General features: G+C 46.6%; 1 protein-coding gene across 1 annotated transcript in view; it reads right to left on the bottom strand.

The window, feature by feature from the left end:
• IGSF21 (immunoglobin superfamily member 21) overlaps positions 1-16,411 on the bottom strand; it is a 231,286-nt gene that overhangs the window by 136,388 nt on the left and 78,487 nt on the right. Inside the window, exon 2 of the mRNA XM_081203122.1 lies at positions 15,854-15,966. Coding sequence (XP_081059248.1) covers positions 15,854-15,966 — 113 coding nt within the window. The remainder of the gene's footprint in view (positions 1-15,853; positions 15,967-16,411) is intronic.

Here is a 16,411-nt window from a genome sequence, read left to right as displayed (position 1 = left end):
TCACGCACCCTTTCCCCTAGTATATGAATTTCTGTACACACGGCTTGGCAGAAGAACCTCATTGCAAAATCTGAAGGAGTGCAAGCTTTGAAAGGGGGCTGAGTTGAAGATTGTTTCGGAAACTGAACAGTAGGTAGGTTCGTCCTGAAATGTGAACTAAATTGAAATTTCTCCTCCATCCCCTAACTCTAGTAAATCAGCACACAAAGCGTGGACCAGTGGCAATCCCCCTGCTCCCACAAACAGAGCGGCGCAATTCAGGATTGGCTAGAATCATTCATGGTTATGAGAATCTAAGAAGAGACTGCTGGATCAGGCCTTTGGGGTCCCATGTAGTTCAGCATCCTGTTCTCAAAGTGGCCAACCAGATGTCCCCCAAAGAGAAACTCACAAGCAAAATTCAAACACAAAACCACCCTTTCTGCAGTTTCCAGAAACTGGCATTCAGAAGCATGGATAATAATAATCATTATTAATATTTATACCCCACCCATCTGCCTGGGTTTCCCCAGCCACTCTGGGCAGCTCCCAACGGAATATTAATAATGAGTGATAGAATATCAAACATTAAAAACTTCCCTAAACAGGGCTGCCTTCAGATGTCTTCTAAAAGTCAGAGAGTTGTTTGTTTCCTTGACATCTGGTGGGAGGGCATTCCACAGGGCGGGAGCCACTACTGAGAAGACCCTCTGCCTGGTTCCCTGTAACTTGGCTTCTCGCAGTGAGGGAACCGCCAGAAGGCCCTCAGAGCTGGACCTCAGTGCCGGACGATGGGGGTGGAGCTGCTCCTTCAGATATACTGGGCCAAGGCCGTTTAGGGCTTTCAAGGTCAGCACCAACACTTTGAATTGTGCTCGGAAACGTGCTGGAAGCCAATGTAGGTCTTTCAGTGTAGGTGTTATATGGTCTCGGTGGCCACTCCCAGTCACCAGTCTAGCTGCCACATACTGGCTTAGTTGTAGTTTCCGGGTCACCTTCAAAGGTAGCCCCACGTAGAGCTCATTGCAGTAGTCCAACTGGACAATAACTAGAGCATGGGTAGGCAAACTAAGGCCTGGGGGCCAGATCCAGCCCAATCGCCTTCTAAATCCGGCCCGCGAATCACTGTGTTTTTTACAGGAGTAGAATGTTTGCTTTTATCTAAAATGCATCTCTGGGTTATTTGTGGGGCATAGGAATTCCTTCATTTTCCTCCCTCCAAAATATAGTCTGGCTCCCCAGAAGGTCTGAGGGACAGTGGACTGGCCCCCTGCTGAAAAAGTTTGCTGACCCCTGAACTAGAGCATGTACCACTCTGGCAAGACAGATACCTCCAATGGTAGAAGCAGAGTGTGACCATTGTGGCTACCAGCCATTGATAGCCTTCTCCTCCATGAATTTGTATAACCCTCTTTTAAAGCCATCCAGGTTGGTGGCCATCACCGCTTCATGTGGCAGAGAGTTCCACAGTTTAACTATGCACTACATAGCTAAGGAGGACTTTCTTCGGTCTGTCCCGAGCCTTCCAATCTTCACTGGATGTCCACGAGTCCCAAGCTTTCCTCCATCCAGTTTTTTTGTGCCACACATAATTTGATAAACTTCTATCATCTTGCCTCTCACAACTAAAATGCCCCAATCGCTGCACTCCACACACACCCTTGATCATTTTTGGGTTATCCACTTCAAGTTCCCTCTTGAAAATCTCTTCTCCAGTGAGAAGGCAAATGGTGCTGAGAGATGTTGCTTGAACCTTTCCATTAAAAATAAAAATTGATAAAAATAGCTAATCCCGCCTTTTTCTCCTCTTGCCCAGCCCATTGCCACTCAGCCTGGAGAGAGCAATTTGTACCCCCCTCCCCCAATTCATCCACCTCATCTTATCACAGCGATACCGCAATGCTCCACCAAACGGGAAGAAGGATTATGCAAATTGAAAATCAGCTTTTCGGGGAAAGTGGGCTAATCCAATATTACTGAGCAGGCCTGCAGTGGACTGGAAAACGGACCGAGGGGGATGTGTAGGTAGGGTCGGTGATTTTTTATATTTTTATTTTTGGACTGGAGGGGGTGGGTACTGTATACATGTGTACAAAACCTGCTCAAAGCCAGTTACTTGAGAGACCACCATGTTCTCTATTTACCCCAGTAGCTTGGAAGGAAGGAGAAATCTGGTTTTGTTCTCGTTTTAATGAGAAACTGCTCTGTCCTTTCTTCTTCTCCCCGTATGCGAACCCAAGCACAGTTTGAAATTTGCACTTTTAAATTGTACTGCTCTTATATCCCACTTTCCCCCCCAAGGAGCTCAAATGGGTGGCTTACACAGTCCCTCCCCCCTCCTCATTTAATCCCAACATGAACCCTGTGAAGTAGGTTAGACTGAGAGGCAGGGGCTGATCCAGGGTGGCTGAATTCCAGTCCCCTTCATCTCTGACCACTGCAGCTCTGCAGGTGCACTGAAGAGGCCTCTGCTTTTAGATGTTAATTTAGGGTTGTGCAACTTCTGACCCTCCAGATGTTGCTGGACTACAACTCCCATCATCCCAGGCCATTGGTCGCACTTGCAGGGGCTGATGGGAGTTGTAGTTCAGCAACATCTGGGGGGCCATACCTGCTCTATAGCCTCTCTGTTATCTCTTGCTGAGCATCCTTCATATGAGGGTGGCATGACTGACCCTCAGGGAAAGCTTGTTTTTTTTCCTCAGTAAGATCTGCAGCAAAACTCTGCATTTTCCTTTTAGCTCATCTGTGAACAACGGGAGTGTCAGGAGTTTTCTCTCTCTTCCGTCTCTGAAGAGGCTTCACACTGCCGGTTCCAGGAGACCCCAACAGAGACAAAAACAGCCACTGGTTCTTCCTCTGCTGGCACTGGGTCTGTGGCCCTGATCCCTGGGCCCATAACCATTGTCAGGAGTGCAGCTTACACTCGAGTAGGACTCTGGCAGAGACACATGCCCGACTGGCATGTTCCCTCCCTCCTGGTCGATCGTTCGGGAGCTTGAGAAGCTTTCTTCAGCCCAAACATCACAGCGACCGATGCCAACCGACACCGGCACACTTAGGGATCCGCAGAGTTTGCGCAACTTGCATAACAGAACTCAGCATACAGTGGTACCTCTGGTTATATACTTAATTCGTTCCGGAGGTCCGTTCTTAACCTGAATCTGTTCTTAACCTGAAGCACCACTTTAGCTAATGGAGCCTCCCACTGCTGCCACGCCGCCGGAGCACAATTTCTGTTCTCATCCTGAAGCAAAGTTCTTAACCCGAGGTACTATTTCTGGGTTAGCAGAGTCTGTAACCTGAAGCGTATGTAACCCCGAGGTACCACTGTATTGGCTAATCTACTTTATTTACATATAAACACACACGGAGCACTGCAACATGGCTCCCTCTCTCTCTAGCATCAGATAGCAAAGAGAAAAAGAACAATAGTCCCACTTCACAGAACATAGTAACACAAACATCCTGTCTTTATCACTTCCCACTCTGTGGAGTCAAATCATATACCGTCATGTGAAAGACAACAATCCCATGACTGCAATCATGGAGCAGGAATTCCAACAGGCAGAACCTCCTGGATCAGGCCAAAGGTCTCTTTCAAGCAGCCTAAAGGTAAAGGTAAAAAATGGACTGGACCATTAGGTCCAGTCGTGGCCGACTCTGGGGTTGCGGCGCTCATCTCGCTTTATTGGCCGAGGGAGCCGGCGTACAGTTTCCGGAACATGTGGCCAGCATGACTAAGCCGCTTCTGGCGAACCAGAGCAGCACACAGAAACACCGTTTACCTTCCCGCCGGAGCGGTACCTATTTATCTACTTGCACTTTGACGTGCTTTCAAACTGCTAGGTTGGCAGGAGCAGGGATCGAGCAATGGGAGCTCACCCCGTCACGGGGATTCGAACCGCCGACCTTCTGATCGGCAAGCCCTAGGCTCTGTGGTTTAACCCACAGCGCCACCCATGTCCCCTTCAAGCAGCCTACTGTTCTCCAATAACCAACTCAGAAATAGGACATGAGCCCAAGTGCACTCTCCTTGGTTGTGATTCCTAGAAACTGCCATTCATTGCAACTATCATGGCTAGCAGCCTTCAGCATCCCTCTCCTCCAATCCTCTTTGGAAGCCATCCAAGTTGGTGGCCATCCCCGGTCCTGTGGCAGTGAGTTCCATAGGCTCTGCAGTGCCTGAAGAAGCCTTTTCTTTTTCTCTGCCCTGAATCTGCCAACATTCAGCTTTATTGGATGACCCTGAGTTCTAGCAATATGAGAGAGGGAATAACAACATGCCTACAACCTTTGGGTTTTTGCCAACACTTCCATTACCAATTTGTGTGTGTTTGTGTGCTGTTGTATTCAACATTATTCATACACAGACTAGATTCGGAGAAATGAATAGATTTTACTGACCACCATTAATTGAAACGAGGGAAGCGTGTACCCAGTCTGAGGAAGACTGGATACAACCCATTGTTCAAAGCTGCATTTCAATCATTTTAAACCCTTTCTGAAGCTTGTCGATTTCATCAGCATTTCTTACGAATATTTTGTGTATTGCTTTATGTGAACTGCTCAGAGGTCAGCCTGCTAAGTGCCAGGTAAAGCCTTGCATAGCCAAATATATATTTAAATAACAACCTGCAGGGTTTGGCATTTTATTTTATTTTTTCAGAAGATCCGCTTGATTGTGAGTCCCTGGTTTCCTCCTCCCCCTTTTAATGCAATCCGAAGAGAATTTTAATTAATTAACCAGCCCGATTAATCTATTAAGCATTGCAGCCCTAATTATCATCATCATTAGCATTCCTTGTCATAGCTCCACGCAGGGTCAGGTTTTTTGATTTGAATGTTTTTTTTTAAAAAAAAACTTTTAATGGGCAACTATTTCATGTGCTACACACTCCCGTCGGCAAGACCGACTCCTAATCTTTTTGTAACGCGCCTGATTCTGCTTCCACGGTTGGCTGCCTTTACAATCCAGCTTGCACGCCAGAGATGTACGGCAAATCAAGAGAGAAGACGGCAGGGAGGGAGAGGGGAGATTGAGAGAGCGAGAGATTTCTCTGTGCACAAAAGAAAACGACACACACATCCTGGTGTACGTTAAGCAGGCTGGCTCCAAATTGAGTTTTAGGGAAAGGGTCTGGAATCAGAGAAACAGCCCGACCTTAAGGATTTGGGGAACCCATTAAGGGATTCTTTCTATCTGTCTGTCTATCTATCTATCTATCATCTATCTATCTATCTATCTATCTATCTATCTATCTATCATCTATCTATCTATCTATCTATCATCTATCTATCTACAGTGGTACCTTGGGTTAAGTACTTAATTCATTCCGGAGGTCCGTTCTTAACTGGAAACTGTTCTTAACCTGAAGCACCACTTTAGCTAATGGAGCCTCCTGCTGCCGCTGCACTGCCAGAGCACGATTTCTATTCTCATCCTGAAGCAAAGTTCTTAACCCGAGGTACTATTTCTGGGTTAGTGGAGTCTGTAACCTGAAGTGTATGCAACTTGAAGCGTATGTAACCCGAGGTACCACTCTATCTATCTATCTATCTATCTATCTATCTATCTATTGCCCTTCATCTGGAACTACCTGCCCTTCTTTAAATGGCAATATTGTTTAATCAGCCAAAGTGCTGGTTGAAGAAAAACATTTTCTCCTGGCACCTGAAGATACAGTGGTACTTTGGGATGCAGACACTTCAGGTTACAGACGCTTCAGGTTACAGACGCTTCGGGTTACAGACTCCGCTAGCCCAAAAATAGTACCTTGGGTTAAGAACTTTGCTTCAGGATGAGAACAGAAATCACGTGGCGGTGGTGCAGTGGCAGTGGGAGGCCCCACTAGCTAAAGTGGTACTTCAGGTTAAGCACAGTTTCAAGTTAAGAACAGACCTCCAGAACAAATTAAGTTCTTAACCCGAGGTACCACTGTATAGAATGACGGCATACCCTCCAACATTTCTCCGATGAAAATAGGGAGCTACTATTCCACAATAATAATTTTATTATTTATACCCCACCCATCTGACTAGATCGCCCCAGCAACTCTGGGTGGCTTCCAATGTATATACACAAATAATAAAACATTAAACATTAAAAATAGAACTTCCCTATACATGGCAGTCTTCAAAGGAGAGGATGCGGGTGGCGCTGTGGTCTAAACCACTGAGCCTCTTGGGCTTGCTGATCAGAAGGTCAGCGGTTTGAAGCCCCACAACGGGGTGAGCTCCTGTCGCTCTGTCCCAGCTCCTGTCAACCTAGCAGTTCGAAAGCATGCCAGTGCAAGTAGATAAATAGGTACCGCTGCAGCGGGAAGGTCAACGGCATTTCCATGCGCTCTGGTTTCCATCACAGTGTTCTATTGTGTCAGAAGCAGTTTAGTCCTGCTGGCCACATGACCTGGAAAGCTGTCTGCAGACAAATGCCGGCTCCCTCGGCCTGAAAGTGAGATGAGCGCCACAACCCCATAGTTGCCTTGGACTGGACTTAATCATCCAGGGATCCTTTACCTTTTTTACCCATCACACCGACTATTCCAGGATGCCCTTTCTGCTGAATAACTGTAGGAATGATGTGGAGAATGTGGTAAGATTTTTGAGTGATGCCATGAAACTTTTTCACTATAAGTCCTAAGAGCCACCTTTTTATTTCACGACGTATGGACCAATTTATTCTAAAGTGTCTTCTACTATGAGTCATTGTCAATGTTGTGTTTTGATCCATGTATACGACACACACTTTCTGTGCCAATAAAGGAGATTGATTGATTGACTGCCAGCAGCTCTCCATGGTTCCACCATAGACCACAGCGCCACCCGCATCCCAAAGAGGAGGTACATATGCCATAAATAAACCCCAAGATGCGGGTGGTGCTGTGGGTTAAACCACAGAGCCTAGGACTTGCCGATCAGAAGGTCAGCAGTTCGAATCCCCGCAACGGGGTAAGCTCCCGTTGCTCAGTCCCAGCTCCTGCCAACCTAGCTGTTCGAAAGTACATCAAAGTGCAAGTAGATAAATAGGTACCGCTGTGGCGGGAAGGTAAACGGCATTTACTTGCGCTGCTCTGGTTCGCCAGAAGCGGCTTAGTCATGCTGGCCACATGACCCGGAAGCTGTACGCCGGCTCCCTCGAGATGAGTGCCGATACCCCAGAGTCAGCCACGACTGGACCTAATGGTCAGGGGTCCCTTTACCTTTAACTCCCATCCCAGTGGTCGTCATCTTCGACAGCTCCATGAAGTCAATACCCACAAATGATTTTTGAGTGCCTTCATCACGAAACAGGGATTTCCAAAGGCTACACACTGTAGATCTCATGTAACTATTTTATGGCTTTGGAGCAAGCTCTCGGCTTCAGGTTCAAAGAAAGTCTGCTAACTTTTTTCAAATGGGATGTGCTAACGAATAGACCCAGGATGAAAAGAGACCCCTGTGGTGTTCTGTTCCGGAGGACTGCAAAAAAAAAAAAGGGGGTGCCAGGGAGTCAGATGCTGTTATCGGAAGATAACGAAGACATGGAGAAAGTGCTAATGAGCATAATTGGGATGATCAATGAGTCTTATGGGATTGGGGGGAAGGGGGATGAGCTGTGAGTTTTACCAGAAGTAGAGTGGATAATTAGGCCTGCACTCATTTGTCATAAAAATGCAACATAGGGAAATCGAGACATGGAGATGATACTACAATGGTATAGAAGAACTTGGAAGGACGGGGGATTTTTTTTCTTTCAATTTCTTTCCATTTGGAAACTTCTGATTGTCTCCGATTGTTAGCCCTACTCAAAGTAGGCATAAAAGAATAAGAACAGGCCAACAGCCCATCCAGTCCAGGATCTGCTTCGCACAGTGGCTGAACAGTTGCCTGAGGGAAACCCTCAATTAGGGCTTGAGCATAAGAGCCTTCAGCTGGACCATAAAGAAGGCTGATCGCTGAAGAATAGATGCTTTTGAATTATGGTGCTGGAGAAGACTCTTGAGAGTCCCATGGACTGCAAGAAGATCAAACCTCTCCATTCTGGAGGAAATCAGCCCTGAGTGCTCCCTGGAAGGACAGGTCCTGAAGCTGAGGCTCCAATACTTTGGCCACCTCATGAGAAGAGAAGACTCCCTGGAAAAGACCCTGATGTTGGGAAAGATGGAGGGCACAAGGAGAAGGGGACGACAGAGGACGAGATGGTTGGACCGTGTTCTCAAAGCTACCAGCATGAGTTTGACCAAACTGCGGGAAGCAGTGGAAGACAGGAGTGCCTGGTGTGCTCTGGTCCATGGGGTCACGAAGAGTCAGACACGACTAAACGACTAAACAACAACAAAATAAGAGCCTTCTCCCCTTCTGCATACCTGCCAACATTTCCCTGTTGAAAATATCGACATTAGGAGTTTTAAATCTGATGGAAAACCTAGGATAGAATAAATAACATTAAAGCCAAAATATGCTATAATATGGCAGTGAATAATGGATGAGAAAAAGAAGTAAGGAGTAGACGGGAAGTCAGCTAAATAGGAAAAAGTCATTTTATGTTAAATGTATTGTGAGCACTATTCAATGTATTGGTGGTGGTGGTGTTGCTGATGATGATGATGTTTTTCTTTCTGAGTTGTTAGGAGGTGATGGATATTTGTTTATCTTCATATTTCTTTTTTGTATGTGGTGTATTAAAATGAAATAAAAATATTAGAAAAAAGGGGGAAAAGAAAATATGGACATCAATAATAATAATAATAATAATAATAATAATAATAATAATAATAATAATATTTATACCCCACTCATTTGACTGGGTTGTCCGAGCCGCTCGGAGTGGCTTCCAACATATACAAAAACACAATAAAACATTATACACTTTAAAAAAAAAACTTCCCTTCAGGTGTCTTCTAAAGGTTGTATAGTTACTTATCGCCTTTGCTTTTTTTGGGGGGGGGGTCACATAACTCCATACCCTCCCACATGTGATGGCCTGGGATTCTGATTCTGAGAGTGAACCGGAGGAATCCCAGCCGGCACAGGAGTCCCCGCCTCCAGGGCTGGCTGAACTGGGGCAAGGCCTAGATTCTGAGGAGCCTGCACCTGTGCCAGATCCTCAGGAGCAGGCACCAGGTGAAACCATTCTGGCCCCAGAGGTGCTTGAGGACTCAGTGTCTACAGGTGAGCCTTCCCCGGGGCCCAGTAACCCTTCGGCCTCTCCTGAACTGCAGAGGCTTAGGGCAGAGAGGCGAAGGGAACTGGTTTCTCCCAGGAGGAGTGCTCGCCTTAAGGCCAGGAGAGGCGGGGCTCCTGGGGGCCGGGACCGCCCCTGGCCTTAGAGAAGATAAAGGGCAGTCAGCCCGGTCCCAGGTTGCGGGAGCAGCGTCGTCATTGAAGAGCTGTTCCGGCCAGCATCCAGTCCTGTTCCTCCAGTGTTCCTGTTCCCCGCCCGGCTTCCTGCTTCTGATCTTCGAGTGTTCCTGTCCCCGCCCGGCTCCCTGTTTTGGACCTCACCTCGCACTTTGTGGACTATCTCCAGGCTAGTGACTTAGGACTGAACTTGGTCTACGGTAACAGTAACCTTCCCCCCGGGACCAGCACACCACATTTCTCCCATGAAAATAAGGACATCCTATAGATGGCATCAGCCCAGTATACCTGAAGAAGCGTCTCCACCCCCATCCTTCAGCCCGGACACTGAGGTCCAGCTCCGAGGGCCTTCTGGCAGTTCCCTCCCTGTGAGAAGTGAGGTTACAGGGGACCAGACAGAGGGCCTTCTCGGGAGTGGCGCCTGCCCTGTGGAATGCCCTCCCATCAGATGCCAAGGAAATAAACAACTATCTGACTATCTGACACCTGAAGGCAGCCCTGTTTAGGGAAGCTTTTAATGTTTGATGTTTCGTTGCATCATCATCATCATCATCATCATCATTATTCTGTTGGGAGCCACCCAAAGTGGCTGGGGAAACCCAGCCAGATGGGTGGGGTAGAAATAATAAATTATGATTATAATATTATCATTACTGAAAAGCAGAGCATTTTGGGATAAAATCAGAAACCCGGACGGCTTCTATAAATCCAGGACTGTCCTGGAAAACAGGGACACTCAGAGGGTCTGCTTCTGCCATTTCCAGCAACTGGGATTCAAAAGCATAAAATCTCCAACCATGGAGGCAAAGTATAGCCATCACGGCTGGTAGTCACCAATAGCCCTCTCTTCCGTGGATTTGTCCAATCACCATTTAGCACCCTCTAGGTTAATCCCCTCGCTCTGAGTTTGCTCCACTTTCCTCGTCGTAAAACTGCCATGTGGATGATGCCCACTGATCTCCGCCAAGAGGCTGGTGGGTGGACACCTGTAGGCTGCTGTTTTATGTGCTGAACTTTGGAAGAGCTGGAGGAGAATTATGATTCTGTGGTCTCTGAGTTGGCTGCACAAGGCGACTCGGGGGAAATCAGCCGCTGCTGCCATGACCGCCCACCTTCCATGTCCTGCAAACAGCCCCACAAAGACCTCTCCACGGCCTTCAACCTCTTGACAGCAGCGACAAGCCAAACTGCACCATCTCACCATCCAGGCCCTTCACTTCCCATCAGAGCTGATTCGCTCCTCGTCCGGGTCAGACAAGGCCAACAGAGAATTGCCGTGCGTTAGCTCGGGGAATCTTAAATGTTGCTGTGTATTAAAAGTGCTTGGCAGGGGATTTATCTCTCCCCCTCGAACTCAACACCCACATCATATGATTGTTGATCTTAAATCCCCTCGGGTGTCTGACATTGAAATCGGCTTGGTGTGGGGGAGAGAACCGAAGGAAAAGGGGATGCCATCACCAGTGGGCAAGTGACTCTGGATTTATTTATTTTTACCATGCATGATAATGAATTGAATCCCCAATTCATGGTTGCTGCTTACAAGGCAGATTGGGGCCCATTGGCTGGATCTAGGAGGGCATTAGAATGTTGCATTATTTTATTGTTGTTAGCCGCCCTGAGCCCGGCTTCGGCTGGGGAGGGCGGGATATAAATAAAAATTATTATTATTATTATTATTATTATTATTATTATTATTATCATTATCATTATTATCATTATCATCATTATCATCATTATCATTATTATCATTGCAAAAAAAAGAGGCAGGGAAAATCAATTTGGGATGTCAAGCAAGTTATTCACACACACACACACACACACACACACACACACACACACACACCATCATCAAAGAAGGCCACTGAATTTTCAAGATTTGAAATCCTGGTCCTACCCATCATTGGGGGGGGGGAGAATTTGCTGCACCCCGACTCCCCTCCCAAGGAGATTCAGTTGGTTAGGTCCAGGGGAGGAGTTGCTGTGGTCAGGGGTTCATTTGAGCCAATTGGCATGGGGAGCATGGCTATTTAAGCCTGCTCCTCCCCCAAACTCTTCACTCCGACCTTTCCAGTGCCCTTCCAATATGCCCTTCCAAGTTCCTTCCAATGTTTTCCACCTCACCTAGCATAAAGAAAGACCCTGAGTTTGGCAAGCTAAAAATGATTTACTTGCAAACTCTTCAAAGGTCAGATTCGTGTGCTTTTACATACAGGAGTCAGAAAACACAGGCAGTAAAACTTAGGTTAGTTCCAAAGTGGGGAACTTCCTGAATTTATTGTATAGGAGCATAAGGATGGCTTGCAGGAAGCCATATGGTCTGAGCTTGGATCAACTAGCTCAGACCTCTTTACACGTCAGGGTTCACATTGCAGCCTGAGGGAAACAATAGGCTTGATTTCATTCCTCCCAAGGCGAGGGGGAAGACCCTAGCTAAGCCTGCCAGGACAGCTTACTCAATGGCATTTACCCCTTGTGCATTAACCAGACAAGCATTTTAGTTATATGAGGCTGGTCACCCTACACCTCCTGTCCCTCCATATGCAGTAAGGGCTCTGCTTGTCGCCTGTTCTGGGAGCTTAAGAGGATTTTTTTTGGTGAGCCTATAATTTATGGAACTCTCCTTTATTGCATACTTCATACTGCTGGGAGGTTTCTTTTTGCTGGAGTGGCATTGTTTGATTGGCGTAGGCCCATTTTTATGTTGTCTCAATTCTATTACACACTAATTACTTTTTAACTACATGCAGGTCTCGTTTTCCGAACACAATGCATTCCCTAGAAATTGTTCATTAGGTGAGCGTTCACATAACAAGTTGGAGATTTCCATTGATTCCTATGGGGAAATTTCCAATATGTTCCTACAGAATTTTGACTCATGAAAAGAAGAGGAAGAAAAAACCAGGAAAAACCAGAGAAACCCTCTGAAACCTTACTAAAATACAGATCGCTAAAGTTCCTCAGCCAACCAGCAAAAAGCAAACAAAGAAGTAAAAAATTCTGAATCTGCAGTGTGTATAGCCAAATTGGGAGTACTAATTCCTCATCTTCTGATAAGTGAATTTACGCATTGTGAGTGTTAGGGAAACATGACCTATGTATATTATCTTTTATATGCTTTTATCCTTCTGAACTTTATCTGTGCTTTATTTTGTGTAAGCTACCTTGACTACCCGTCTGGGGAAAAGGTGGGATAACAACAACGAAAACAACAACATTGCACAGGATTGGATTAGATGACCCTTGTGATCTCTTCCAGATCTACTGTTCCATGATTCCATTTTAACCAACCAGTATTTATCCATGCTTACATCTTTAGATTTTGTATGCTGCATGCCATCTTCCTGTACGTCTATGAAAGTATAGTCGATACATATTTCAATAAGCAAACTTTTTTCTTTAATGAAAAACAAGTTGGGGAGATGATATCGGAAAACACGGCCGCTTGCATTCAAATCGCTGCTCTTGCCCTTGAAAATCCACACACACAAACCTCCCCCAATATAGTGACCTCATTTTTATGCACACTTCCAAGTCTGATGGAGATACAAATCCAGATTGCGGAAGAGCAGAGGTCTCTCTCTCTCTCTCTCTCTCTCTCTCTCTCTCTCTCTCTCTCTCTCTCTCTCCCTCTTCCTTTTAAAATAGAAGCACTACCAGGGGCAAACCAAGCCAAGATATCCGATGATTTTCTCCCGTCTTCCGCAGGCAGGTTGGCCCAGAATGAGTGGAGAGAGCAGCAGCCGGAGAAAGGGGAAGACAATCAGCTTCTCAGGCAGGGTTAAACTCCTGTCATTTCCCCCCATCCCCCGAAAAGACTTAATGGGTTTCTAGATAAATGGACCTACGGCTCCAGCAGCTGCCCAGGTGACCTGAAACTAAATGGCGTTTGACACAGACTGCTAATGCACAAGCTCCTACTCTCTTTCCTTTTCTTTCTGTGCGTTGGGTCAGTTCCACCACCACCCCTTCCGCCGTTGATCGTTCCATCTCTCCACTGCGTACCTAAATATGTCAAATTTGGGACCACCCCGCAAACCTTCAGGTTGCTGGAGTTCTTTTATAATAGTATAATAATAATAATAATAATAATAATAATAATAATAATAATAATAATAATTATAATTATAATTATAATTATAATTATAATTATAATTATAATTATAATTATAATTTATTTGTACCCCGTCCATCTGGCTGGGTTTCCCCAGCCACTCTGGGAGTCTCCCAGCAGAACATTAAAAACACAATAAAACATCAAACATTAAAAATGTCCCTAAACAGGGCTGCCTTCAGATGTCTTCTAAAAGTCAGATACAGTGGTACCTCGGGTTAAGTACTTAATTCGTTCCGGAGGTCTGTTCTTAACCTGAAACTGTTCTTAACCTGAAGCACCACTTTAGCTAATGGGGCCTCCTGCTGCCGCCACGCCGCCGGAGAACGACTTCTGTTCTCATCCTGAAGCAAAGTTCTTAACCTGAAGCACTATTTCTAGGTTAGCGGAGTCTGTAACCTGAAGCGTATGTAACCCGAGGTACCACTGTAGTTGTTTATTTCCTTGACATTTGATGGGAGGGCATTCCGCAGGGTGGGCGCCACTAAAGAGAAGGCCCTCTGCCAGGTCCCCCGCAACCTCACTTCTCGCAGGGAGGGAACTGCCAGAAGGCCCTTGGAGCTGGACCTCAGTGTCCGAGCTGGACGATGGGGCTGCAACTGCTCTTCCAGGTATACTGGGCCAAGGCCATTTAGGGTTTTAAAGGTCAGCACCAACACTTTGAATTGTGCTCAGAAACGTACTGGAAGCCAACGTATGGTCTTGGCGGCCACTCCCAGTCACCAGTCTTTCAGGCCAGAAGATGCACTGCACTCTTAAAAACCTTCTAAAGATCCTAGGCATGTTTCTTTGAAAGCAATGTCCCACTAACTCAGTTTTATTCAGGAGCGAATCCCTTTAAATTAACAGGCCTCCGTTAGCCAGGCCCATTAACTTCAACAACTCCACGTACAATTAAATGTTGAATCTACACAACGCCCTGTGGTTGGAAGGGATCCCAAGGGTTTTAATTATTATTAAAATTTGTATGCCATCCTATATCTGCAGATCTCAGGGCTGTTCACCGCATAAAAACACACTAAAAACACAAAATACATAATTAAAATATGCATGGCAGCACCTACACTTGGGTACTCCCTGCCTATTGATAACAAGCAGGCGCCTTCGCCATATTCTGAAAGTTTTGAATTATTTGTTGTCCATTTTTATTGAGCATTTTATTGTTTTATCCTTTGTGTAAACTGCTTTGAGTTTGTTTGTTTGCCTGCTTTACAATCAAATTTAACGAAACAAGGAAACAAATGAAAGGTGAAGCTCTCCAGGTGTGATCTTGGGGACCAGTCACTCACTCTCAGCCTAACCTACTTCACAGGGTTGCTGGCATAGCTGTCAGCTTACAGATTTGAAAATAAGGGACTAGCAACCTTGAAAATAAGGGACCAGCAGCCAAAATAAGGGATTTTAGTCAACCAGTTAAAAGGGACCAGATAATTTTGGAGAGCAGTGCTGGTTTTTAGCCCTTTGTTTCCAGAGGTTGCTGCTCAAGACAACAGCCGATGAAACACTGCAATTAAATAACTACAAGCAGCAACCACTTTTCGCGCAAAACAAAGTCCAAGCTACAAAGATGCTGCTGCAGTTCTGTATCTTTTCTCTCGTGCTCCATCTGCAGCTCTCATCTGGGGGGGGGGGGATAGCGCCCAAAGTAAACCCACAGATCAGACCATCTATGCTAGTCTACCACTACAAATCTATGGGAGAAGCACTTGCGGTCCTTCCCTTGTAGCCCTTGGAACACCTGCCCATGCCTCCACCTCCTCCTCTTCCTCCTCTCTCTGAACTGCTTTCTCTATGGTTGCCCTCACTCTCCTCTCAAGGCTCCTCATTAATTCGTAGACCATGCCAGGCTGCCCATCTCATTCGGGTCCTTCGGCGGCACAGCTGCAGTACGGCCTAGTGGGAGCGGGAGCGGTGGTGACAGGCAGAGGGGAGGCCCCAGGCAGAGACGCTCAGTTCAGCAGCCACGAGGAGGATGGTGGCGGAAGGGCGCGAGGCTCCCACCATTCCCCGTGGGGAGGGGTTCCCGGGGGCCGAGGCTGGTGAGAGGAGGCCCGAGGGGGGTGGGCTGGGCAGCCAAGCAACACAGTTGGAGCCTCCCTCCTCCCTGGCCGGCAGGAAGGGAGGGAGAGGAGCTGCTTCCTTTGAAACCCGGGAAATTTAAGGGACATCCATCAATAAGGGACAGCAGCAGGACATGGTGCTGGGATAAGGGACTGTCTTTCCAAATAAGGGACGCTTGACAGCTATGGTTGCTGGGAGGGCAAAATGGGAAGTAGGGAGAACTACATTTACCACCTTGAGCTCCTTAGAGGTGAGATAGAAACAGAGCGAGTAAATAATGAAGGAAACTCTCACAAACCAAACCGAAACAGCAGCTCAAGGGACTTTTGGGGGGTGAAGGAGGATTGGCTCACTTACCCGGTACCACACTATTTCCCGCATCCTGCCATCTGTCTTGAAGTTGCATTTCAAAGTGACGGCATCCCCAACCACCACAGGTGGGAGCGGCTCGATGCTGACCGTCAGGTAACCTGAGACACAAGAAAAGATGGAAGAAGACAGGTGAGAATGTGAGAACCACCTTGAAAGGTTTCTGCTCTCTCTCGGGAGCTCTTGACGTCATGCTGCTGGCTGCTGGAACTTCACTTGCCCCCCAGAATGAAAACCACACAAGATCTGCAGTTATCGCTTTAGTGTAAAAATGTGTGGAGTTGACCATTATCTGAAAAACAACAACAACACATAAATTACTTGGTGGACAAGGCTTGGAGGTCAAGGAAAGAATTTGGCCGTTGTAAGAACTGGATGGTAGGCTAAATGGACCCCTTTGGGCCTGACCCAGAGGCTCTTATTAATTTTATTTATATACTGCCCTATACCTGGGGGTCTCAGGGCGGTTCACCCACTGCCACACAATACCTCCTCAGCTTAGCTCCCCATAGCCCAGGTCAGGGCCGGATTTAGGTCTGATGAGGC

The sequence above is a fragment of the Podarcis bocagei genome, assembly GCF_964188305.1.
Source record: "Podarcis bocagei genome assembly, chromosome: 7".
NCBI classification, from domain to species: domain Eukaryota; kingdom Metazoa; phylum Chordata; class Lepidosauria; order Squamata; family Lacertidae; genus Podarcis; species Podarcis bocagei.
The sequence above is the reverse complement of the archived record's forward strand: the minus strand, read 5'-3'. Positions and strand labels throughout refer to the sequence as shown.